General features: G+C 46.8%; 1 protein-coding gene and 1 long non-coding RNA gene across 2 annotated transcripts in view; one reads left to right on the forward strand and one right to left on the reverse strand.

Annotated features, from left to right (window-relative positions):
- Positions 1 to 14584: 14584 nt before the first annotated feature.
- On the reverse strand, positions 14585 to 17252 carry LOC137454385 (uncharacterized). Its single transcript, XR_010990591.1, has 3 exons — positions 17081 to 17252; positions 14804 to 14887; positions 14585 to 14717 (listed from the first exon to the last, which is right to left on the reverse strand). It is a non-coding gene; the product is annotated as an uncharacterized lncRNA (long non-coding RNA).
- A 308-nt stretch (positions 17253 to 17560) lies between these two features.
- Positions 17561 to 26398, forward strand: part of LRGUK (leucine rich repeats and guanylate kinase domain containing) — a 71574-nt gene continuing 62736 nt past the window's right edge. The window contains exons 1-5 of the mRNA XM_068170938.1: positions 17561 to 17755; positions 18896 to 19003; positions 19676 to 19757; positions 21630 to 21730; positions 23874 to 23955. Coding sequence (XP_068027039.1) covers positions 17561 to 17755; positions 18896 to 19003; positions 19676 to 19757; positions 21630 to 21730; positions 23874 to 23955 — 568 coding nt within the window. The remainder of the gene's footprint in view (positions 17756 to 18895; positions 19004 to 19675; positions 19758 to 21629; positions 21731 to 23873; positions 23956 to 26398) is intronic.

Raw genomic sequence — 26398 nt, forward strand, 5'->3', positions numbered from 1 at the left:
GGGCTCCAGTGCTTTGTCTGTTTTTAAAAACACATTGTCATGGTGTTTACAAGATTCCCTTCTAGGTCTGTGTTCATGTGATGTCCTCCAGGGTTACATCTGTGTGGAAATGATCTTCTGAATCATTCAGTCTAACCATCAGCTACTGCAGGCCAACTAGACAAGAAGCTTCTCAACATCCATGTTAAAAGCAGAATAGTTCTTCATGTTAAAAATCTTCTGGTGAAGAGTCTAGAGAACAAGTCTTGTGAGGAATGGCTGAGGGAACTGGGGTTGTTTAGTCTGGAGAAAAGGAGGCTGAGGGGAGACCTCATTGCTCTCTGCAACTCCTTGAAAGGAGGTTGGAATGAGGTGGGGTTCCATCTCTTCTCCCTAGTAGAGCAAGATGAAATGGCCTGAAATTGTGCCATGGTGGTGTAGGTTGGAAACTAGGGAAAATTTCTTTGCTGCAAGAGTGGTCAGGCATTGGAACAGGCTGCCCAGAGAGGTGGTGGAATCACCATCCCTGGAGGTGCTTCAAAAATGTGCTGCCATGGCACTTCAGGACGTGGTTTTATGGCCATGGTGGTGTTACGTTGACGGTTGGACTTGATGACCTTGGGGGTCTGGTTTCTATTCTCATTTTATTCATGAGCTTAGGTTTCACTATGCTGATATTGGCCATTGACTGGAAGACTTCCTTCCATTCCTTGATGAATTAGCATCAGTGAGTGTAGAGAACTCATCCTGGTGACACCAGTGATGATGTGGGGGCCTTTCTGGGGTACCTTCCAAGATCTGTATTAACCTGCTGAAACACTAAATGCTGCAGTGGAGATATGGAGAAGCAGACTCTGCCATATTCAGACTTTGGAGGAAGGTAAAGTAGCTGCTTGGTATGTTTGAGACCCTTTGAGTACAGAAGTGATTTTTGAGGAGCTTTTAATTCAGACTAGTTTGTTGTGTACTAATTGTAAAATCACAGAATCATAGAATACTTTAGGTTGGAAGGGAACTTTAAAGGTCATCTAGTTCCTCTTCAACTAGACCAGGATGCTCAGAGCCCCAGACAACCTGGCCTGGAATGGTTCCAGGGATGGGGCTTCTACCACCTCTCTGGACAACTTGTGCCAGTGCTTCACTGGCACTGCTTCACTGGTGGAGTCACCATCCCTGGAGGGGTTTGAGAGGGGATTGGACGTGGCACTTGGTGCCATGGTCTAGTCATAAGGTCTGTGGTGACAGGTTGGACTTGATGATCTTTGAGATTTCTTCCAACCTTGGTGATACTGATACTGATACCACCCTCAGTGTAAATAAATTCTTTGTATCTAGTCTACATCACCCTTTTTTATGTCTTTAATTGCTTAATAATGTGAGGTTGTGCCTCATCTTCATATGGCTGATCTTGAGCTTTGTAATCCACATTTTCCACCCACCAAGCAGCTGTGTGGGCAGGTGCCATGACAGATTGCCTGAAACCAAGACAATTTCAGTCTTGGAAATATGTTTGCTTCTAAACCAAATTGTTTAAAAGACTGTTCTTTGAATTACCTTTCACATGGTCCAGCACACCACAAAGCCCTGGCTCATGTCTGTGTGGTGACCCTTCTGGGACTTGGTGAGTAAGGAACTGGCTTGGTGATTGCACTCAAATAATGATGGTAAGTGACTCAATGTCTAAGTGGGGACAAGTGACAAGTGGTGTTCCTCAGGTGTTGGTGCTTTGACTGGTACTGTTTAACATCTTTGTTGGTGGCATGGATAGTAGGATCAAGGCACTCTCGGCAAGTTTGCCAACAACTCCAAGCTGTGTGGTGTGGTTGATGTGCTGGAGGAATGGGATGTCAAACAGAGTGACCATGACAGGCTTGAGAGATGGGCCAGTGCCAACCTAATGAAGTTCAACAAAGCCAAGTACAAGGTCCTGCATGTGGGTTGAGGCAATCCCAAGCACAGATGCAGACTGGATGGGGAATGGATAGGGAGCAGTCCTGAAAAGAAGAACTTGAGGATGATGGTTGATGAGAAGCTCAACATCAGCCATCAATGTGCACTTGCAACTCACAAGCCAACCATGTCCTGGGCTGATACCCAGCAGCTTGAGCAGCAGGTAGCAGGAGTGGATTCTGCCCCTCTGCTCCACTGCTGAGACCCCAGCTGCAGTGCTGGGGCCAGCTCTGGAGTCCTCAGCACAGGAGAGACCTGTTGGAGTGAGGCCAGAGGAGGCCACCAAAGCTATCAGAGGGCAGGAGGCCCTCTGCTCTGAAGCCAGGCTGAGAGAGTTGGGGGTTTTCAGCCTGAAGAAGGCCCCAGGGAGACTTTCTAGTGGCCCATCAGTACTTAAAGGGGCCAAGAAGAAAGCTACAGGCTTGGTAGCAGGGCCTGATATGACAGAACAAGGGGAGATAGTTTTAAACTAAAAGAGGAAACCTTGTTGAAGCCTTCTAGTATTTGAAGGGACCCTCCAGGAGAGTTGGAGAGGGACTCTTTACAAAGGTATGTATTTACAGGATGAGGGGTAATGACTTCAAAGTGGAAGAAGCTCAATTGAGATTAGACTTTAGGAGGAAGTTCACCAGGCATGTGGTGAAACACTGCAGCAGGTTGCTCAGAGAAGTTGTGGAGTCTCCTGCTCTGGAAGTGTTCATATGCAGACTGGATAGGACCTTGAGCAACCTGGTCTAGTAGGAGGTATCTTTGCCCATCGCAGGGCGGGTCGGAACTAGATAATCTTTAAGGTCCTTTCCAACCCAGACCATTCCATGATTCTATGATGTGCTGCACTGCATGGCACAGGAACACCATGGCACCACTGTGGCCAGAAGAGAAGCATTTACATACAGAGACTTGCCTAGAGCCTGGTGTAAAGGGAAGAAAAGATTTTGCAGTTGAGCTAATTGCAGTGTATAATTAGCTTGTCTCTCTCCTCAAGTGTTCAGACTCTCAGCCCCCTGCAAAGTTAATTCTCTGTGTATTAAAGTGGTCACACGAAGGACACAAAGGGAGGTGAGGATTGCAAGAGCACACAGAGAAAGCCATGAGCAGCAAGTGGCAGGTAGGAATACATACTGAGCACTTTATTTCAGCCACCCATTGACATTTGCTGCACAAACTCCAGCATCACAAGATGCTGGAGTGTCCAGAGAGGGGCAACAAAGCTGTTGGAGGGTCTGGAGAGCAAGTCTTGTGAGGAGCAGTTTGGGGAACTGGGGTTGCTTAGTCTGGACAAGAGAAGACTGAGGAGAAACCTCACTGCTGTCTACAACCCCCTGTAAAGGAGACTGCAGTGAGGTAGGGATCAATCTCTCTAGTATCAGGAGAGGAAATGGCCAGAAGTTGTGCCAGGGGAGATTTAGGTTGGATTTTAGGAACAATTTCTGGTCAGACTTTGGAACAGGCTGCCCAGGGAGGTGGTGGAGTCACTATCCTTGGAGGTGTTCAAGAAGCATGTGGACATGGCACTTTGGGACATGGTTTAATGGGTATGGTGGTCATAGATTGATGACTGGACTCAGAGGTCTTTTCCAAGCAAAACAATTCTGTGATTCTATGATTCTGCAAGATGCTGCTGTCAGCCTTAACAAATCCTTAGTAAATATTTTTGCCCAGAGCAGTACCTCAGGAATGCACTGTGTTTTCTTAGAATCATGGAATCATTTGGGTTGGAAAAGACTGTTGAGATCATCCAGTCCAACCATTGACACAGCAGTGCCAAGTCCACCATTAAACCATGTCCCTCAGCACCACAATCCTTGCCAAGGGATATGTCTGAAGTAAAACACAATGAAGATTGTGAATTTGAACCATGTAAGTCTCCAGAGGGCTCATGTTCAGGCAGTGCACCTAGTTCTGGATGTGTATGTGTCCATTTTAGATCCCCCACTCTCCTTGCTGTTAAATAATCAGCAGGTCCATCTCCTGCACAGTGCAGTTAGGCTTTGCTAGACCATCTTCCAGTAAGTTTCCCTGCTCTGTGTGTGTTTCCAGAGTTCACTAATGAAACAGAAGCAACCCACTTGCTGCAAAGCACCTGGACAGTCTGAGCAGTGAGGGGGCTATTTTGGCATTAAGCCCACCTAGAAAAAGAGTCCTCTTGCAAAGAGTCTGCCTTGTGTGTTGGTGTTTGTGGCAAATCCTCTCTTGCTAATAGGGCATGGAGTGGGTGGGGGAGAGATCTTTCGGGAACATTTTGGGTTCTTTAAGCTGTTATTGTGGGCAGAGTCAAGCTGTTATGTTTAATAGTAAATAACTGTTCAGACAACACGTGGCTTATGCACTCACCATGTCTGCAGAAACACACACCACCATCTGCAAGAAAGGAGGCCATGAAGATGATCAGAGCGCTGAAGCACCTCCCTTAGGAGGACAGGCTGAGAGAGCTGGAGTTACTCAGCCTGGAGAAAAGAAAGTTCTGGAGACACCTTCCTGTGGCTTTCCAGTACTTGAAGGGGGCCTGCAGGAAAGCTGGGGAGGGATGTTTTACAAGGGCTTGTAGAGGTAGGATGAGGGGTGAGAGTTTCAAACTAAAAGAGGTGAGATTTAGAAATAAATTCTTCACTGTGAGGGTGATGAGACACAGAACAAGTCGCCTAGAGACACTGTGAATGTCCCATTCCTGGAAGTGTTCAAAGACAGTTTAGATGGGGCTTTGATCAACCTGTTCTTGTAGAAGGTGTCCCTACCCAGGGCAGGGTGGTTGAAACTAGATGACCTTTGAGATCTCCTCCAACCCAGACCATTCCATGACTGTAGGATATGATCTAGAGCCACAGCTGGGAGGCCCTCATAACAAGATTGTCCCCCTCTTTTTTTCAGCCCCCCTTTAAGTCCTGTAAGTCTGCATGAAGGTTTCCCCAGCACCTTATCCAGGCTGAACAACTCCATCTCTCTAGCCTTTCCTCACAGAAGAGGTGTTTCAGCACTTCTGAAGTCCTGACGTGACCCTGCAGAACACAACAGTTTATGGACAAAGCCCAGAGACTTTGTTTTGTGAAGAAAGATGAAATGCCATCAGCTCTGCCAACACTTAGAGAGTAATTGCTCTGTGGATGTGACCTTCTGGTGCTCAAAGAGACAAGGAAATACTTTTGCAGACCACAAACCAAAATACTTTCATGGGAGCTGTACAAATTCATGAAGGTTTCACAATTTCCTCTTACAGCCTTGTAATTTTTACTGGGTTTTAATTATCACACTCTTTTGAAACTGGTGCCAGACACAATAGAAGTGGAAGCAAACTGCTCTGGTTCTTTTCATAGTTGTGTATCCTGTTGGAAAGCAGCTTTGCAGAGAAGGACCTGGCAGTCCTGGTGGACAGCAATTTCACTGTAAGTCAGCAATGTACCCTTGTGGCCAAGAAGGCAAATGGTCTCCTGGGGTGCACGAAGAAGAGTCTGGCCAGTAAATCTAGGTAAGTTCTCCTCCCCTTTTACTCTGCCCTAGTGAGGTCACAAGTGGAGTCCTGTGTCCAGTTCTGAGCTCCTCAGTTCAAGAGATGGGGAACTACTGGAGACAGTCCAGTGGAGGATACAAAGATGCTGAGGGGCCTGGAGCATCTCTGTGAAGAGGAAAGGCTGAGAGCCCTGGCCAAGTTTAGCCTCGTTCTTCTCAATGCTGATCATTATCTGAAGGGTGGGGATGGATGCTTGGATGGATAGATTGGATAGATAGATAGATAGATAGATAGATAGATAGATAGGCAGGCCCTCCAAGGATATCATTGTATGGGTCTCCCCAACCCCATAATCTTCCATGCCTGTGATAAGCATGACAATTCAGAGGCAGCTGGAAGGGTTGGCTGAGGAGCTGTACCAACGAGACTCTCTCTCTGCCTTTTATTGGCAGTGTTTGTATTTTATTTGCATAAGTCATAATTGCAAATGTCTTTCTGAATGTGGTAGATGGCAGTAAAGGGGAGGGTACTTAGACAGAGGGCCAGGGAGAGCTGCCAAGAGGAAATGAGCATTGCAGTAATGTTGATTCTATTGCTCTCAGACAAGTGAGGAGCTTTTTATAGTGGGGGAAAGAGTTGTTTTACTGAGCTGAGACATGGAGAAGTCACACAAGTGGTCACTTGCACCCTGATCTTTAGTCCTGGGGATTAATTCCCACAGTGGGATGTGATACCTAAGCCTCATCCATCACTGCAAGCCTTGGCTACAAAGCTGACTGTGCTCTAATTTCAGGAATTTATTACCCAGTGTTTCATTCTACTGCACCTTAAATACTCAGTGACCCACATCCATTCTATCACAGCAGCAATCTGAGCCTCAGGCAAGGCTGGATGTCCTCTACCGTGCATGGGCATAGCAGGGGATGTGCTGCCCTGAAGAGTTTGTGCTCCAAACAGGCATGACATGATAAACTCAAAGAGTAGCTGAGGTGCAGAGAAGTCAAATGTTGCTCTCCAGGCCATGCTCTCTGGAGTACTAGCCCTGCTCCCTCATTAAAGGACTGGAACATCTGTCTTATGAGGAAAGGCTGAGGGACCTGGGGCTGTTTAGACTGGAGAAGAGACAGTTGAGAGGGGATCTCATTAATGTTTATAAATATCTGAAGGGTAGGTGTCAAGAAGAAGGGGCCAGGCTCTTTTCGGTGCTGTCCTAGTATGATAGGTATGATAGGTGTGATAGGACTAGGGGCAATGGATACAAACTGGAACACAGGAAGTTCCACCTCGCATGAGGAAAACTGCTTTACTTTGAGGGTGCTGGAGCCCTGGAGCAGGCTGTCCAGAGAGGTTGTGGAGTCTCCTCTGGAGACTTTCAAGTCCTGTCTGGATGTGCTCCTGCATGGCCTGCCCTTGGTGATCCTGCTTTGGCAGGATCTCTGATCTCTGGAGGTCCTTTCCAAACCCTACCATTGTCAATCCAAGCTGGAGCTGCCTGCACCCTGCAGTTCAGGGTGTAGTTCTTTGCATCGAGTAAGGAGCGTGCTCAGAAAGGAGGCATTTTATTTTATTCTCCATTGCTTCCTTTGCTGATGGGATCTAACAACAGAGCCAGGATTTAAATAAATAAATAAATAAATAAAATTGAGGTAGCTGCAGCCAGCATATAATCATTAAATTTGCTTTTGGGTGACCTGTGTGCAATTCATCAGGAGCGATTTACTGGGAAGTTCATCGCATCCGTGTTCATTATTTACTCTGTTAGGCTTAGGCACAGTGGCAATCAGTGGAGAAAATTGGACTGTTAGGGCCATGGGCTTGGGTGTTTGTAATTTCCTCTGCTGAGCTGCAGCATGAAATACATTTGGCACAGACAAATCACTCCCTCTACTGCCACAGCTCAGTGTGCTCATCTGGTGGCACCTGGCCATCCATGTGGGTCTGACCATTGGAGAGGTGGATGCAGGTCTGGGGAGAAGAAAAGAGAAATAGAAAGCAGCCTGAATTGCAGAATCACTGAATTGTTTTGCATGGAAGAGACCTTTGAGATCATCTACTCCAACTATTAACCCAGCACTGCTAGGTCACCACTAAACCATGTTCCTCAGCACCTCATCTACACGGATCTACATCTCCAGGCATTAGGACTCCACAACTGCCCCAGGCAGCCTGTTCCAGGGCTTGACAACCCTTTTGGGGAAGAAATTGTTCAACCCCCAAATCCTGATCCAAAGGCCTGCAGTGGCTTAAATGAAGATCACAGATATTTTTCATGCCTCTGCTTCCCAGCTGAGGCAGAGCTCTTGCAAAGCTCTTGCTCCTGGCAGAATCCCACTCCCTTGATTGCAGTGAGACACAACACTGCAGTGGCTTAGTGATTCTGAATATAGCAAACTCCACCGGCTCTGTAGCAACCAGAGATCAACTCTCACTTAATCCCAGCATGGTGCAAGTTGGGAGGAACCTCTGAAGATCATCTAGTCCAACCACTCTACCAAAGTGGAGTCACCCAGAGCAGGTTGCCCAGGACAATGTCCAGGTAGGTTTTGAAAGCTGACGTAGAAGACTCTACAAGCTCACTAGACAGCCTAGTCTGGGGCTCTGGCACCCTCACAGAAAAGAACTTTTTCTGTATGTTGAGGTTTGGAATTTCTCCAGAGAAGGAGACCACAGAACCTCTCTTAGGAGCCTGCTCCAGGGCTCTGGGCACCCTCACAGGAAAGAATTTTTCCCATATGTTTGGGAGGAATTTTCTACGGTCCAGTTTGTGTGTGTTGCCCCTTGACCTATCACTGGGCACCAGTCAGAAGAGTCTGGCCCCATCATCTTGATCCTTGCCATGCGTAGCCTACTCTAGGTGGCCCTGCTTTAGCAAAGATGTTGGGCTATATGACCTCCAGAAATCCCTTCCAACCTTCACCATTCTGTGATTCCATGATGGGGAAATGAGTAAACCTAAACCAGGGCATGCAGGGAACTAGTCTCAGGAGTATGGCTGGTCTCCCAGCAGGCTTAATATCAATAACACAGCCACAGGAGTAAGGTGAAAAGAAGGTATAAAATGTACTCATAATTCTTGCCCAATCACCATGAAAACTGGGAATTGCAAAGTTAGATTCATCACAGAATCACAGAATCAGAATGTCAGGGGTTGGAAGTGACCTCTGGAAGTGCAACCCCTCCACCAAAGCAGGATTACCTAGGGCAGGTGATTTGCATTTGGTAAAGCATGATTGGAGCAGCACCAAGCAGCCTGTTTTACACCTTGCTTTTCCTCCTATTCAAGAGCACCAAGTGCATTCCAGGTTTCCCCTTCTTCCCTACATCCAGCTGGGTCCTTTTATTACTTTCTTGGTGAATCACCAAGAACATTTGCATGGGGCTCCTGCAAGTGCAAAGAGCTCTCAGAGTGCTGGGGCTGCCTATAAATCTGCTCTGCATGTGGCAGGGAGCTGATTGTTTTTATAATGGAACAGTAAATCAGTGTATTTAAGGGCAGCGTTTGCTGTTATCACTTCTGAGTATGAAATGCTCCCTCTGTCAGTAGTGGGAAGGGTTTATGAAGTGGGAAGGTTTTATTACCATACATCCACTGTGGGGACAGGTTGAGGCAGTTGGGGTTGTTCAGCCTGGAGAAGAGAAGGCTCTAGGGATAACTTCTGGTGACCTTCCAGTACCTGAAGAGGGGCTCCAAAAAACCTGGGGAGGGTCTTTTTACAAGGGCTTGTAATGATAGGAGATGGAATGGATTGAAGCCTGAGGAGAGTAGATTTAGACTGGGGATTAGGAAGAAATTCTTTACAGCGAGGGTTGTGAGACACTGGAACAGGTTGCCCAGGGAGGTTGTAGATGCCTCCCTGGAGGTTTTCAAGGCCAGGTTGGATGAGGCCTTGAGCAACCTGGTCTAGTGCAAGGTGCCCATGGGAGGGGATTTGGAACTAGATAATCTTTAAGGTCCTTTCCAACCCAAACCACTCTCTCGTTAAGATAATAACTGCTGATTTAGAACTTTAGTTATGCTTTTGGGATTTTGGTTTGGGTTTTTTTGTTTCTTTTTGGTGGGTTTTTGTTTGGTTGGTGTTTTTTGGTGGTGGTGGTGGGTTTTTTTGTTTTAATGTTCAGTTCAGTGTTTGCTCTTCCAGAGCCAGGAGAATTATTTCACACCACAGAGAAGCACTGTTCAAAGCATGACGTGAGACTGAATGGCTGGGGAAACATCTCTCACCCTCTGTGCCACACCAGCCCCTTTTGCATAGAGGGGACAGTAGATTAATGATTATTCCTTCATTAGCACAGCTGGAGTAATTTCTCACCTGCTTGACCCACTCTCTCTCCTTCTTTAAGCTTTCAGCTTGAGAAGCTGAATAGAGTGAAGGCTCTTCTAGACATGTTTTTGTGACTCAGTCTACCACAAAGCACTGATCTCCAGTGGGTGAGGCTGGTTGTGATGTGGGTTGCCCTTTCCCTTACCTTCTTGGCTACCAGCTAGCCATTCTCCTTCCTCTGATGGAACATCAAACTGGAAGATTTCTCTTTCCTTGGTGCATCTAGAAATCCCCCTTCTTACATGAAGACCAGGAACCTATTAGATGAGGCTGGGGATAGCTGAGCCCATGGACCCAGCTATTGCTCATTACTAGCTCAGAAGAGAAGCCCAGGTATTTAGGGGATTTCTGAAAGTCTCTCATCTGCATGTTGAGCTCTTTCCCAGGTGATCACAGAAGAAGGATGCTCTTTGAACAGCTCCTGTATTTTTAAGGATTCCTTAAACATGAGTATATTACCCCAAAATCTCTGGGCATTGAGATAGGCCCCCTTGTGCCATCCTTGCTGCTTCCTTTAGTGGATCAAGAGAGGCTGCATTACCAAATGCAGAGAGGATGGATGGGAGGACATCAAGATACTCTTGGGCACATGGCCACCCAATCCATGGGTTATCCCTGCCTCATGGAGGACAGAGAGGAAGGGAAGGTTGAGTTACAGTAGTCTGGGTACAGAGAAGACAAAGAACTGACAGGTGCTGGAGTGGATCCAAAGGAAAGGAAAGCAATGAAGATGATGAAGGATCTGGAGAACAGGTCTGCTGAGGAGCAGCTGAAGGACCTGGGATTGCTTAGCCTGGAGAAAAGGAGACTGGGTGGAGACTTTCTCACTCCCCACAACTACTTGAAAGGAGGGTGGAGCAAGGCCAGTCAAAGAGCTAGGGCGTCAGTCTCTTCTGTCTAGTAATAGAAGAATGGCTTCAAGTTGCAGCAGGGGAGCTTTGGGTTGCACATTAGAAGACATTTCTTCAATTAAAGGATTCTCAAACACTGGAACAGGTTCCTCAGGTTGGTGGTTGATTCTCCCATCCGTCGAGGTGTTTAAAAGACACAGAGATGTGCTGCTGAGGGATATAGTTTAGCACCAGACTTGGCAGAGTTAGAGAATGATTGAAGTTGATGATCTTAAAGGTCTTTTTGAACCAGAATTATTCTGATTCTGTGACTGCTTAAATTTCAGTGTCTAATTTGCACTTTGTGATATATGCAGGGAAAAGCTCTGTTTTAATCCTTCCTGCTAGGAAAGGAGATCATGTCCTGAGTAATCCTTCCCTGCCTGGAAGTGCTGTGCTCGTTCTGAGATGTGGTGCTTGAAGTGGGGAAGGTCTGGGGTGACATTTCCCACCACCCCAAGTGTTTTCTGTGTCCACCAAAATTACCATTACCACCTAGCCAGTTTGTTCCCCCTGGACCTACTTCTTCTTTTAATGGTCCATTCAAGAACAATTTGTCTCCAGCCCCAAATACATAAAGCCAATTTCACTCCAGCGTCCATCCCTCTGTGGAGAGGGGTCTTAAAGGAGCCATATCATCCCAGAGTACAGTAGCAGGCAGCCAGGCCTTGCACTGCCAAACCAAACAGATGGGGTGGGAGGGGAGACAGGGAGGGAGGACAAGTGTGTTCCTGAGGTTTTTAATAATCCTTTCTCCTGCCTGAATCATCACAAATCCCAGTGGAAGGGCAGGCATTTTCCAGATGGTAGGAAATAAACTCAGGGATACTTCCATGCTGAGAACTCATTAGCCCTGCTGGCTCTGCTCCAAGCTTGATGGCAGTCCATGTAAACTGTCTTTAGACCTGCCCTTTTTCCATCATCTGCTCCCTTGAAATCTCCAGCCCCATCTTACATGAACAAGCTACCCAGATCTCTATTAATTTGATTATGTGTGGCCTTTGCCTTTGGACAGCTTGAGCTCAGGCAAGTATTTTCCTATAAACCTACTGCATGCTAAGCTGAGCATCTCAGCTGCCTTCACACCACCCATCTGCTCACCACTCATTGGATGCTAACCTGCCTGTGTGAAGTATGGGGGACTGAGGTATGTGGCTGACTTCGAGGTTGCAAAAGCAGAGCACTGGACACAGACACACACACAAAAAAGTATGTATGTACATGCATGGCAAAGGATTAAACCCACTGTCTTGGTTGGAGCTAGAGCAGGTTTTCAGCTCAGGCTCTTCTCAGGAACTGCACTTGCTGAAGCTCAGGGCAGGTTTGCACACAGAGTGGCTGCTTCTAGCAGTGAGAACACTGATGGGGAGTGTTTCAGCCAAGGGCTGGGCTGCAGAAAGACTCTTATCCCACACTGGGGTGCAGTAAGTAGGAGATGGCACCTGTGGGAAGGTGCAGTCAGGACAAGTAGCCCTAAACTGACCAACAAGGGATTCCATCCTGTGGACATCATCTATAGAAAAAAGATGAAGTATGAGCAGGGTCAATTCTCTTCTACAATAGCCAGTGTCAGAAGAGCACCCTCTTTGTTCTGTTTTTGATCCTGATCCACCTGTCTCTGAATCCAGTATCAGAATCCAGCTCTTCAATCTGGCTCCCATTTGTTGCTGAGTCCAGTCTGGGACTTCCTCGGTGCATGCCCCCAGCATCAGTGGTGATGGTGATGTCATTGCCATCAGGGGCTGGCTTTGGTATTGGTTTGTATTTAGATTTATTTCATTTTGTTGTTATAATTTTCATAGAATCCCAGCATGGTGGGGGCTAGAAGGTCTGGAGATCATCTAGTCCAACTCCACTCCAAAAGTAGTGTCACATGGAGCAGGTTGTCCAGGATCACAGGGTCCAGACACCTCATTTTCAGATGGAACCTCCTAGGTTCCACTTTGTGCCTGTTGCCCCCTGTCCTATATTGCTGGGCACAACTGAGAAGAGTCTGGCACCATTCTCTTTACTCCCACCCTTTAGACACCGATCACCATTGTGAAGATCCACTCTCAGGCTGCTCTTCTCCAGGCTAAACAGACCCAGGTCTCACAGCTTTACCTCATCAGAGATCCTCCAGTCCCCTCAGCATCTTTGGAGCTTGTCTGGACTCTCTCCAATAGTTGCCTGTCTCTCTTTTCACTGAAGCTGGTTTAGTTTTCTTCTCAACCCATCAATCTCTCTCCCTTATTCTCTTTCTCTTACTTCTGCCAGCCCAGCAGACAGTCCAGCCCCTAACCCTTGACACAGCCAAATGTTACTACTATGCTTTGCAGAGGCTGCTGTGGTGTTTGTTGTGCTACCACACACCCCACAAAGGCAGACAATAGCTGCACTTGGTGGCTGTCACTTCCACCCACCACTGATGACAGAGCCTCCAGAGCAATTGCAAGGCTCCAGGTCTCCCCCAATTTTCTGCCAGCCTTTAGCTGAGTGGCAAGAGAGCTCCTGATAGGGCTCTGCTGCTGTAGGTGTTTCTGGCTGCAGTAGCAACCTGGCTCAGAGTGGCAGGCTGCTCCTCCTGGTGTAGTTGCAAGATGTCAGACTTGGACAGATGTCAGATGTAGAAATGATCTAGAATAAAAATTCCTTTGCAGTTTTTCTCTCTTAAAACCTCATAGATTTTGAGTAGCATAGAGCATGCCCAGACTGCAGGTTGCTTGAAGCTCTCTAACAGTTCTTTGAACAAGCCCCAGCTGAATCAGAGATTTTTTCATAGTATCATTCAGGGTTGGAAGGGACCACAAGGATCATCTAGTTCCAACCCCCCTGCCATGGGCAGGGACACCCCACACTAGATCAGGCTGGACAGAGCCTCATCCAGCCTGGTCTTTTTATTTGTTTGTTTGTTTGTTTGTTTGGAAAAGACCTTTAAGATCATTGAGTCCAGCCATTATCTAACTCTACTGAGTCTGGTGCTAAACCATATCCCTTAGCACCACATCTGCATGGCTTTTAAATCTCTCCAGCAATGGGCATTCAGCCTCCTCCCTGGGGAGCCTGTTCCAGCATTTGAGAACTCTTTCAAAGACATTTCTTCTAATATCCAATCTAAAGATAGGTATTTCCCCAAAGGTGTCCCAATTCCCTTGTGTGTGACTCAAGTGCCCTCTGGTTTACAACATAGAAGACACAGTCCCACATTGGCTGAAAGACACAGCAGGACTGTCCTGTTTAATTGCAGCAGTGTTTCACACAGCAGAAGCTCTTTCAGAGAAGTCCATGTAGTGTAAGTCCCCATGAAGCAGCCAGTGCTGCAGAGCAGACTGGTCAGGTGAGGTGCAGCCCTCTTGTGCCATTGGTAGCCCAGTGTGTGACACTGCAGATGTGGTGGGGACAGGCAGCAGTTGTTTTAGCCATGCATTATAGCACCTGAGTGCCAGGAGGACACGTAGTGGCTGCCAGCCAGGTCCTGTGGTCACAGGGAGTCCCAGTGCTGGGAGAAAGCAGGTGCTGATAATCCTGCAGCTGGGGAGTGCAGGGTTCACATCAAACAGTGCCTTTCCCTCTTTGCAGAAGACAGAATCTGCAGATGCAAGCTATAAAATGGCATGGCTGCGTGAAGGAGAATATCCTAGGTATCACGAAAGCTTGAAACAGCTACAGCAGCCCAATAATGAGTAAGTAGCTGCTGCTTTCAAGCAGCTCACACTTGACTTCGTAGCTCTGGTGGTTCAGAAATCATTCTCTTAGGTCACAACAAATCCAAAAGCCATACTTGCAGCTAGGATCCCTCCTAGCCTTTCAGGATTTCCCATCAGTTCCTGAGCCTGCCAGCCCTTGCCTTTGCTGCCCACCCCTGGACACGGTCCTACATGTGCACCATCTGGAGGAGAGCCTTCACAGGGCAGGCTCTGTGCCCAGAGGGCTGTGGGAGGAGGCACGAGGTGCTTAGTGGAAAAGGGTTTTAACATTTATGGGCAGTGAGATAATGAAGGAAGGTAATTTGGGGGAGCTTTATTGCAGTTATCATAATGTTTCCCTGAAGCACAAAGATAAAAGTCAGCGGGTAATATCCATAAGAAGGCAATTACGTGACGTTGAAACCCAGAATTGCCAGATTCTCAGGATTCACTTGGCTGCCATGACCTGTGTTGGAGACAATAACCAACGTTATTGTTTTACCAGTATCCCAAACAAATTGTTTTACCATGTGAAGCTCATGTTTATCTCACAGGGATCTGTATTTGGAGACATCCTGGTACATCTCTTCCTTCTCTCCTTTATCTTCTGGCTTTACTTTCTCGCTTTACTCTGTTCTGCAATGTAAGAAGAAAGGCAGATGATGGACTGGGAAGGGAAGATGCCTAAAATGAGAGAAAACAAATAACTTTTTCTGGTTTTCTTTTTTATTCTGCTCTAATGAACTTGTGGAGCTCACTGCCACAAGGCATGACTGGAGCCAAGAGGCTACTGTGCACAAAACTAATCACAAAACATGCTCACCCAAGCCTCAAATATCCTTAGCATCTTAAGATTTACAGTGAGAGTGGATTGGCATCTGTAAGACAATTTTTAGTGGCCCAAAATTGTTGCTGGCTACAGTTGGGGATTAGAATTACACAGAATTACATAGAATAAACCAGGTTGGAAGAGACCTTCAAGATCATCGTGTCCAACCCATCAACCAATCCAACACCACCTAAACAACTGACCCATGGCACCAAGCACCCCATCAAGTCTCCTCCTGAACACCTCCAATGATGGTGACTCCACCACCTCCCCAGGCAGCCCATTCCAATGGGCAATCACTTTCTCTGTATAGAACTTCTTCCTAACATCCAACCTAAACATCCCCTGGTGCAGCCTGAGACTGTGTTCTCTTGTTCTGGTGCTGGCTGCCTGGGAGAAGAGACCAACCTCTGCCTGTCTACAACCTCCCTTCAGGTAGTTGTAGAGAGTAATAAGGTCACCCCTGAGGCTCCTCTTCTCCAGGCTAAGCAACCCCAGCTCCCTCAGTCTCTCCTCATAGGGCTTGTGTTCCAAACCCCTCACCAACTTCCTTGCCCTTCTTTGGACTCATTCCAGCAAGTCAACCTCCTTCCTAAACTGAGGAGCCCAGAACTGGACACAGGACTCGAGGTGTGGCCTAACCAGTGCAGTGTACAGGGGCAGAATGACCTCCCCGCTCCTGCTGGCCACACTGTTCCTGATGCAGGCCAGGATGCCATTGGCCCTCTTGGCTGCCTGGGCACACTGCAGGCTCATTATTTCTTTCCCTGCAACATGGAGCTTTTGATTTCCTCAAAAGGAAATGGTAACAAAACAGTAATTTTAACAGTGCTTTGCAGGGCTAAACAAAATTATCTTCCTGGAGAGGTCATGGCACCAGCACCTACTCCATCTATGGGCATCCTGCATGCCAAGATGGGTCCACACCCCCCAGGAGCCCACCCATGTAAGCAGTTAGCGTTTTGTGGTGATAAAAATACAAAAGGACAACAAGCAAAGTGATTTCAGAAGTTGTCATTTCAGATCCCCCTGCTATGCCAGCCTGATCTTTTATTATTTTCCAAATGTTCCCAGCAAAATTATAGAGCCTTTTTTTTTTCCCCTGTGAGCTCTGAAATTGTACTTTTTTCTTAAGGAAGCATTTCAAAGAGCCTCAGACCCTCACCCCAGCAGATGGCTGAGACTTCCAGTATAAGTTATTAATGTTACCAGTCCTCCCAGACAAAAGCCAGGAAGACCAGGAGACTGAAACAGGTGACTGGGAGACAGAGCTGCAGACTCCCTGCATGGCCCTTTTTCTTGTCATGGTGTCACAGAGCAAAGCCACCACCTTGCACAAAGCCCAGGGCTTTGTGGCTGATAACAGTGGAGATCATTTGCCTGACAGTGCCAGACATTGCATCCTGATCTGGAAGATACAGATGGAGATGAACACACTCTTTCTTCTGCTGTGCAAGAGTGGGAGTAAGAATCACATAATTATTGTGGTTGAAGGAGATCTTTAAGATCATCCAGCCCAACCATTGACCCAGCACTGCCAGGTCACCACTCAACCATGTCCCTCAGCACAACATCTCCACAGCTTTTCAGTACCTCCAGGGACAGTGAACTCCTCCACCCCTTCCCCAGGCAGTCTGTTCCAGGCCTTGACAACCCTTAAGGGGAAGAAATTATTCCTCTTGTCCAACCTAAACTTTCCCTGGTGCAACTTGAGGCCATTTCCTCTTGTCCCGCCGCTTGTTACTCTGGAGAAAGATCCCCAGCTTACTCCAGTCTCCTCTCAGGAAGCTGCAGAAAGCCACAAGGTCTCCTCTCAGCCTCCTTTGCTCCAGGCTAAAAAAAAAAACAAAATCCAGTTCCCTCAGCTGCTCCTCACAAGATTTGTGCTGTAAATCCTTCACCAGCTTTGTTGCCCTGCTCTGGACTTGCTCCAACACCTCAATGTCCTTCTTGGAATGAAAGGCCCAAAGCTGAAGGCAGGGTTTGAATTTCAGCCTCACCAGTGCCCAGCACAGAGGGACAATCCCTGCCTGGCCGCACAATTGCCAATCCAAGCCAGGATGCTGGGCACAAGCCGGCTCATCTTCAGCTGGCTGTTGACCAACACCCCGAGGTCCTTTTCCACCGCACAGCTTTCCAGGCACCCATCCCGAAGCCTGGGGCATTGCCTGAGATTGCTGTGACCGAAGCCGCCCGTGAGGCGGATGACAGCTCCTAGCACGCTCTGCGGGCCGCTGGGCGCTGCCGCAGGACACCCTCACAGCCCGACCACTTCCCTCCCGCACCACGCCAGCCGCCGCCTTTCTATTGGCTGGCTGCGGGTGGGCGCGAATCCCCGCCCCGCAGGGGCCGCGGCGCGTCTCCTGTCCCCACGGCAACGGGATGGTAAACAAGATGGCGGCGGCCTGCCCCGAGGGGTGAAGGGGTGCGAGGCCCCCACCGGACAGGGCTTTTAGCGTCCTCGCTTCCCCTTACAGCTCATGGCGGGGGCTGTTCAGAACGCGGGAGGAGACGGCCTCGGAGAGCCGCTTCTTTCTTCTCAAGACCTTCCGCAACACCTCTCAGAGGAGGTCCCCGAGGAGCTGCCCCAGGATAAACCCAGCCTGCAGCAGCCACAGCTCCGTCTGCCCTACGACGAGGACGAGGAGACCGAAGAGGACTCAGACCGCACGGAGGTTCAGCTCAGTAACTGCCCCCCCGCCCCGCTCCCCAGCTGTACGGGGAAGGGTGTGTTTGTGCGGGAACAGCTCCTTTCCTCCCCCTTCGCTCAGTGTAGTGGCGGGGGAATGAGGGGTAGCCCGCGGGCGCACCGAAGTGGGAAGACTGCTTTGGTCAGTTTTCCCTCGCCCCTCGTTTCTGCCTTATTTTGGGGTCCTTTTTATCCTTGTGGTGATCAGGATAGTCCTAGATTGCCCTTCTTTATTTCTGCTATACAAAGACTAAGGATAAGCTGTCATGCAAATGGCCAAATTAACCCCGTTACCGGTTGCTATGCCCAGTCCTGAGATGCAAGCTGTCCCTGGACACAAGTGAATTTTTCTCTCCCTACTCTTTTGGGCTCTAATATGTCCACTGCCATAGCATTATTGTCCCATACTTCTACCCTGTAGAAATGCATCTGTACTCTCTGTTGTAGGTGCTATAATTTAGGCGGTTACCATCTGAAACATTATTTATCTTGGTCCCTAGATTAGCAATTGTTGTGTGGCTTCTCCAAGCTTATAGGAATTTCACAAACCATTGGCTTATTTTCTCGTTAAATCTACACAGTGCTTCATTAGTGCCATCTGTCAAGTACCCTCTTTGGCAAAGCCTGTTCTCTGAAGAGTAGCACTAGCTGCTCATGCTGAACAAATTGAAAGGGCCTCCAATAATGTGCATATTGGGGTGCAACACTGGGGTCATGTTAGTGCTAGTTTGCTAAGATGTTAATATCCATAACCAATGTGAGTTTGATGGCCTGGCATCTCTGGAAACAAGTCCTGTTTAGAGATGCTGGTTTAAACCAGAAAGTAAACAAAAAAGTCCCCCAAAAAAAAACCCAAAACCAAACATAAAAGCTGTTGAAGCTAGTAGATGATACGTTTCTACTTACCTGCTTAGAGGGCAGTATTAATCATTTTTCCTAATGTGTGGTGCCTTAGTAGGCTGATAGAGCACTGAAAGCAGCGTTTGATTGAGGACTTTCATTAAAGTCTGTTTCTGGTAGCATCCTAAGCAGCCCCTAGATTCCACCAAGTGTGGAATTTTGCTTCATAAATCTCCCCTTAATCCATTCCTCTCCCTGTTCCCCCCCACTTCCTGTTGTTTTATAGGATCAGTTTGATGGAGTGTTGAGTGAAGACGTAGTGGCTGAAGGACTCCACAAGCTGGGGCGCTCAGCCCCTGGTATTGAATACGTTTATCTTAATCTGTCACTTTCTGTAAGTATAAGCAAACAACATCATTGTAAAGTGTTTCTCTGCTCAAAAAGTTTCCTCTTTTTAGCAGCAAAAAGTTGGACTAGTGAAAAAAAGATAAATTCAAGAGGCAGATTTTTGCCTCCGCCTGTCAATGCCACTTCATGTACATGGGGCTTTTGACAAGAAACAGCATGGCTCTTGCTGACAACTGCCTTATCCATGCCATCTCTTTCCCTAAGTAGCAACAGCAGTAAGATATTTTCCTTACCCAGTCTTTGAGTGTGAAAATGTCTCTTTCTGCTTTAGTCAGCTGGAGAGAAAAAAAAGAAAAAGAGCATGATTCTAAACACCTTCAAATTCTGCTTTGTCCCTTCAGAAAGTTAAAATGATTGTGTCTTTTTAAAGGTTAGTTGTTGCCGCTGCCTTTTCTTTGCAGCCTTGTTTTTCTGGCATTTTTCCTAGCTGCATCCGTCTCTCCTGGTTGTGTTTTTAAGGCTTCTTTTGACATTTTCTCCATTCATGGCTGGTCTGCAGGTCTAACATCAATTTCTATAGATGTCATCCTGTTCTGGCACATCCAGCTGGAAGGACCTTGGGGTACCTCTTCAATGTCTCCTGCTACTGCTTATCTCTTGGAAGAGAGGATGAGATTCTACAGCTGGTTATTAAAATCTCTTTGTTTTGTTTTTCCAGGGTCGTGAGTTAAGTGACATTAACATTCTCTCCAAATACATTCACCTACAGAAGCTGGATCTTTCAAATAATAAAATTAATGGTATGTAGCAAACACACAAGTGAATTCTTGGGTTGTGAAATCGTTTAAGATGAGAAACGCACTATACTGTGGAGCTTTAGTATCACAAAGCCTGCTCTGTGTTTTAATGGTGTCACCTCTCCAGCTCTACAAAATGAGGTGATGGCTCAGTCTTCGCAAGAATGATGTGTGGACCGTTCAGGCAGCAGGTGTTTATCAGTGGGAACATGGAGATTCTTGTCCAGTTTATTATGCAAAGATAAAATGCAGGCAAGCGTGTCAGTACAAGGCTAAGGTTGAGATTTTACATGTGCACATGTTACACTCTTTAAAGTTATGTCTGCTACAGATGTCCCAGCCTTGGACTTCCTTTGGCAAGGTTTGAAACGGGTGACAAAATGTAACAAATTATGTGCTGGATTTAGAAAAGAGGCGGCTGGGGTAAACATACGGCCAGCAAGTTGAAGGAGGTGATTCTCCTTTACTTGTTTCTGCTGAGTCCCCACCTGCAGTGCAATGTCCAGCTCTGGAGCCATCAGCACAGGAAAAATGTAAACCTGCTGGAGCAAGGCCAGAGAAGGCAACGTAATGGATCAGAAGCCTGGCAGCCCTCTGCTGTGAGGCTAGGCTGAGAGAATTGGGATTGTTCAGTCTGGAGAAGAGAAGGCTCCAGGGTGAACTTGTCCTACCCTTCCAGTACTTAAAGGGGCCAAGAAGAAAGCTAAGGACAGACTCTAGCAGGACCTGTTGTGACAGACCAAGGGGTTATGGCTTTAAACTAAAAGAGGAGATTCCAGCTAGATAGAAGGAAGACTTTTTTTGCAGTGTAGGTGGTGAAACACTGTCACAGGTTCTCCAGAGAGGTGGTAGATGCCCTATCCCTGGAACCATTCCAGCTCAGGTTGTTTGGGACTCCGAGGAACCTGCTCTATCACAGTATCACAGTATCACAGTATCACTTAGGTTGGAAAGGACCTCGAGGATCATCGAGTCCAACCTGACACCGCAGACCCCATGACTAGACCATGGCACCAAGTGCCACGTCCAATCTCCCCTTGAACGCCTCCAGGGTCGATGACTCAACCACCTCCCTGGGCAACCCATTCCAATGCCGAATGACTCGCTTGGTGAAGAACTTCCTCCTCACCTCGAGTCTGAACCTCCCCTGGCGCAGCTTGAGACTGTGTCCCCTTGTTCTGGTGCTGGTTGCCTGGGATGCCTCTAGTTTCGGATGTTCCTGTTGACTGTTGGGGGTTTGGTCTAGATAACCTTGAAAGGTCTCTTTCAACCCAAACCATCCTGTGATTCTATGATTTCATCATTTTCTATCCCTTCTCCCACCCTTATACTCCTCAACTTTTTTACTCTCATATCAAAAGGAATAAGCTGTGGTGGGAAACCTGTTGCATTATTTCTTTAAAGTTCATTCCACTTGGGTTGCTGGACTCCAACAACAGCAGCGCTTGTCAGACAGCATTTCTCTGTGCTCATTTTTGCTAACAGTTTGTCTGTGAAGGGCAGATCTGAACAGAGCAGGGTCTTCTCCATAGCAACTAGTCACTTAGTCTTCAGTAGCAGCATAAATATGTTTCTTTGTTAATTAGTAACTTAAGGCACAGGTAATCTCCCTCTTGTTATAGAGGACAAATCGATTGACATAACAGGAAGTTAAAGCTTGATTATCTATTCTTTGTGATTTAGGAAACTGCCTCTTACTAGGAAAAAAAAAAAAGATAATAGCTTTAATTTTTGCATTTCAGACATCACTTTCTGAATATGTAGCTACAAACTCATTTTTGATTGCTCATGGACTTGATTGTCTCATTTTGCCATGATGTTCCCTGCCTTCACCTGTTCATTCACATGGGATCTGCCATTTTGTTTTGTTACCAGATCTTTCTTGTGTCAGTCACATGCCTTACTTACTGGAGCTGCATGCTTCCAACAATGAACTGACTACATATTTCAGTTTTAAGCCACCTAAAAATCTCAAGGTAAGCTGCAAAGCAAAAAGCACTTTATAGGCTTTAATCAAAATGGTTTTCTAAATCTAATTTAGATGTGCAAAAATGGATGTTTAAAACATTTTCTTTTTATGCCTTCCTTTCTTGCTTCATGTGACATTTAATCTGTTCTCCACATCTTTGGGTATTTTACACTGCACATTTCACTCTTCTATTTTCATTCACGCTCTGAATGCTGTCATGCCATGGGAAGGTGTATTGTACAGCTAAGTCTTCTAGACAGAGGTAAATGTAGCCAGAATGTTTTCCTTGCTTGTCAAATTAGAATCATAGAACGCACTGTTTGTAAGGGACTTCTAGAGGTCTTCTAGTCCACCTCTCTGCACTAAGCAGGAACATCCCCAACTAGATCAGATTGCTCAGAGTCCCATCAAGCTTGATCTTGAATGTCTTGAGTAATGAGGTCTCTGCCTCCTCCCTGGGCAACCTGTGGTGTTCCACCACACTCATAGGAAAGAACATGAGATCTTCACTGGGATCAGTTCCTGCCTTTCAAATTGGCTGGTGCCAGTTGTTATTGTGGAACACATTCTGGAAGTGCAGCTGTCTGCTAGTCTTCCCTTTCCCTACTTTGGGTTGCAAAAAGCAGGTTGTTTAGAAATACAGCCTATATGTGTTTCTGGGAGGACAAGCTGAGAGCATTGGAGTTGTTCAGCCTGGAGAAGAGAAAGGCTTCAGGGAGAATAGAGTAGGAGGGCTCTGCAGAGGGACCTTGACAGGCTGGACAGATGGGCAGAGTCCAGCAGCATGAGATTTAATGCATCCAAGTGCCAGGGTCTACACATTGGCCACAACACCCCCATGCAGTGCTACAGGCTGGGGTCAGAGTGGCTGGTGAGCAGCCAGGCAGAAAGGGACCTGGGGGTACTGGTTGATAGTAGGCTGAACATGAGCCAGCAGTGTGCCCAGGCAGCCAAAAAGGCCAATGGCATCCTGGCCTGCATCAGGAATAGTGTGGCCAGCAGTAGCAGAGAAGTCATTGTGCCCCTGTACTCAGCACTGGTTAGGCCACACCTCGAGTCCTGTGTCCAGTTCTGGGCCCCTCAGTTTAGGAAGGATGTTGAGATGATGGAACGAGTCCAGAGAAGGGCAACAAAGCTGGTGAGGGGTTTGGAGCACAAGCCCTGTGAGGAGAGGCTGAGGGAGCTGGGGTTGTTTAGCCTGGAGGAGGCTCAGGGGTGACCTTATTGCTCTCTACAACTACCTGAAGGGAGGTTGTAGCCAGGAGGGTGTTGGTCTCCCAGACAACCAGTGTCAGAACAAGTGGACACAGTCTCAAGCTGTGCCAGGGGAGGTTTAGGCTGGATGTCAGGAAGAAGTTGTTCCTATAAAGAGTGATTGGCCATTGGAACGGGCTGCCCAGGAAGGTGGTGGAGTCACCATCACTGGAGGTGTTTAAAAAGAGACTGGATGAGGCACTTAGTGTCATGGTTTAGTTGATGTTGGGTGATAGGCCGGACTCGATGATCTCGAAGGTCTTTTCCAGCCTGGTTAATTCTGTACTCTGTAATTCTGCTCTGCAGCCTTTCAGTACTTAGAAGGGCTAGTAAGACTTTTCAGCAGGTCTTATTGTGGCAGGACAAGGGGTGATGGTTTTAAACTAGAAGAGGGAGATTCAGACTAGAGAGAAGGAAGAAACTATTTGAGCTGACGGTGGTAAAGCTCTGGCATAGGTTTCCAGAGAGGTGACAGATGCCGCATCCCTGGAACTGTTCCAGGTCAGATTATTTGGAACTCTGGGCAACCTGCTCTGGTTGAAGATGTCCCTGCTCGCTGCAGGAAGAGTTGGACTAGGTGACCTTTAAAGGTCTCTTCCAACCCAAGCCATTCTATGATTCTGTGACTAATTTCTGTCTTCTCTGTTAGTTTTTTGTAGTACATTTGCATAATTTACAGACTATTAACCGGTCATTAGAAGAAAAAAATAATTTGGGGAGTTCCCCAAATGTGAATTCTGTGTGTCATAAAAAGGAGCCTTTCTGTTTATGTCCCAATATTAATGAACTTATTTCTTCCACGCCCTTTATCACAAGTTTAATGTAGCATCTGTTTAGTTTCACAGCTATAAGTGCTGAAGAAATAAAACTAACTTGCTGACTCCTTTTTCCTTTAGGAAGTGGATTTTTCCTACAATCAAATACCTAAAATGCAAGATTTGTCAGCATACCAGTCTCTTACTAAACTGTTGCTGGATTGTATCCTTTGAGGACACCTGAGTGGGAGAAGAGGTTCTTGTTTGTGTTCTGAAGAGCTGTTTGCTTCAAACAGATACTTGCCTTTCTTTGTTTTTTTTTGTCTTTTTCCTTCATGTCAGTTTTGTCTTAAGAATCAAGATTAAACAGTCCAATTCTGCTAGTGAACCTGATCTTAATTTACTTTAAACATGCCCAGTGTTAAAGGTGTTTATGTGCACATGTGAGGTATTAACCTCTAAAGGAACACAAAGAAACCTCCACTTTGCATCATGTAGAACTGAAGAAGTGACATGTCATGCTGTCTGTGCATGGCAGAGGTAATAAGTAATCCCAGTACTTATATATATGAAAGGTTAATAGCAAATCAGTTTAGAACACTAAGCCTCCTTAAATGAAAAAGGTGCATGTTGTTTAATCTTAGACATAGCTAATTATACAGGGACTACAGAGGCTTTCTGGAGGACAATGCCATTTAATGACTATAAAGAGGTTCTCTGAGAGAAAACTTCCTAGAGTATGCTGAGGGAAGGTGTTCTGTCACCCACCTTCCACATGCCCACTGTGAGCCACCCAGTGTGTGGAATTACAAACATTGTTCTGGCAAAATTTGGATAAATATGAGCCTGCAGTTGCTTTGTTGCTTAGTTCTCTAAGGCTGGTCACAGTAGGCCACACTTAGAAGCCCAATGGCATCCTGGGGAGCTTTAAGAGTGGTTGAGGAAGGTTTTCATCTCTACTCTACTCTGCCCTGGGAAGGACACATCTGGAGGACAGGGCCCACTTCTGGGTTTCCCAGTTTGAAAGAGAGGGAAGTACTGGAGAGAGTTCAGTGGCGACTGAGGTACTGAGGGACCTGGAGCATCATTAATAGGGGCCTGGACCTCATTTTTGTTTGTAAATATGCAGGGGGTGAGTGCCAGAGGATGGAGCCAGGCTCTTCTCAGCAATGCCCAATGACAGGACAAGGGGTGATGGGTAGAAGTTGAAACATAGGAAGTTCCATGGAAACAAAGAATTTTTTTTTCACTGTGAGGATGATGGAACACTGGAACAGGCTGCCCAGGGGGTTGTGGAGCCTGCCTCTCTGGAGATATTCAAAACCCACCTGGATGCATTCCTGTGTGAGCTGGTATAGGTGATCTTTCTCTGGCACAGGGGTTGGACTGGATGATCTTTTGAGGTCCCTTCCAGCCCCTAACATTCTGTGATCTCTGTGAGGAGGAAAGACTGTGTAGCCTTGAGAAGGGCAGACTGAAAGGGCATCTTCCAAATGCCCATCAATATCTAAATGGAAGGTTTCAAGAGGATGGGGCCAGGCTCTTTTCAGTGGTGCCCAGCAACAGGACAAGGGTCAATGGCCACACACTGGAACCCAGGAGATTCAAACTTCTTTGTTGTGAGGGCAGTGGAGCCCTGGAGCAGGCTGCCCAGAGAGGTTGTGGAGTCTCCTTTGGAGAGACTCCAAACCCATCTGGTCATTGTGCTCCTGGGCAACCTGCTCTGAGTGCCCCTTCTTTAGCAAGGGGTTTGGATTAATTGATCTCTAAAGGTCCCTTCCACCCTCTACCATTCTGTGATTCTATGATAGTACTCCTAGTCTTCCCCTGGATTCTCCTGTGCTTTTCTGAAAAGCCATGCTGCCTTACTTAGAATTAGTTCCCCAGAGCTTGTGCACCTTTCCTCTCTGCTTTATAAACTGCATCTTGATTTTCTGCTCTCTGAAAAGGAGAAGACAGCAGGTTGTTGCGGTTTGCCTCTTGCCCTCAAAGTAGCCCATTACCAAACGATGTTAATTCAATGGCTTTGTCATGTAGGAGTGGAGAAAGCATTTCCAGGGCACCCAGGTTACATTATTCACACATTTTACATGGTGTGCAGGTGACATGATTCTTGGCAGAAAATGGCATTGGGACACTTTCCCTTTGCAATTCTAATTTTCCATTGCAGAGAAAAAGTCATACAGAAAAATGGAAAGGGAAGGGGAAAAAAAGAGAAAAGAGGGAGATCAGGGCCTTCTGTTATGGATCTGAATCGGGGTTTTTTTTTGGTTTGGTTTCAGTGCAGCAGGATGCTGTCTTAAATTTCTTCCTTTGTCAATGAGGATGCCACTGAAATAGGGAGAAAAACTGTTTCATGCATGCATACAGCTGCAACGGGAGCCTCTGAAAGAGAGGAAAATGAGTGCAGAATTCAGCAGTGCAGAATTTATAATAGCAAAGTGCCAGTGTTCCATCTCAAGCACTCCTTGCTGAAGACATGGCAGACAAAAGAAGCTGTTCTTTGTAATCATGAATTACAATATGATATTAAGTAACACGCAGCAGCAATATTCAGCATGCATTTCTTATTGACAGTAGCTAAGCATTTCTCATCACATTTAAGTGAATTATGATGCAGATGTTACCATCCTTGTAACTTTTCCAACAAGTGCAAACAAGCACAG

Source organism: Melanerpes formicivorus, unplaced genomic scaffold, assembly GCF_026170545.1.
Source record: "Melanerpes formicivorus ecotype bairdi unplaced genomic scaffold, bMelFor1.0.p_v2 SCAF_3, whole genome shotgun sequence".
NCBI lineage: Eukaryota > Metazoa > Chordata > Aves > Piciformes > Picidae > Melanerpes > Melanerpes formicivorus.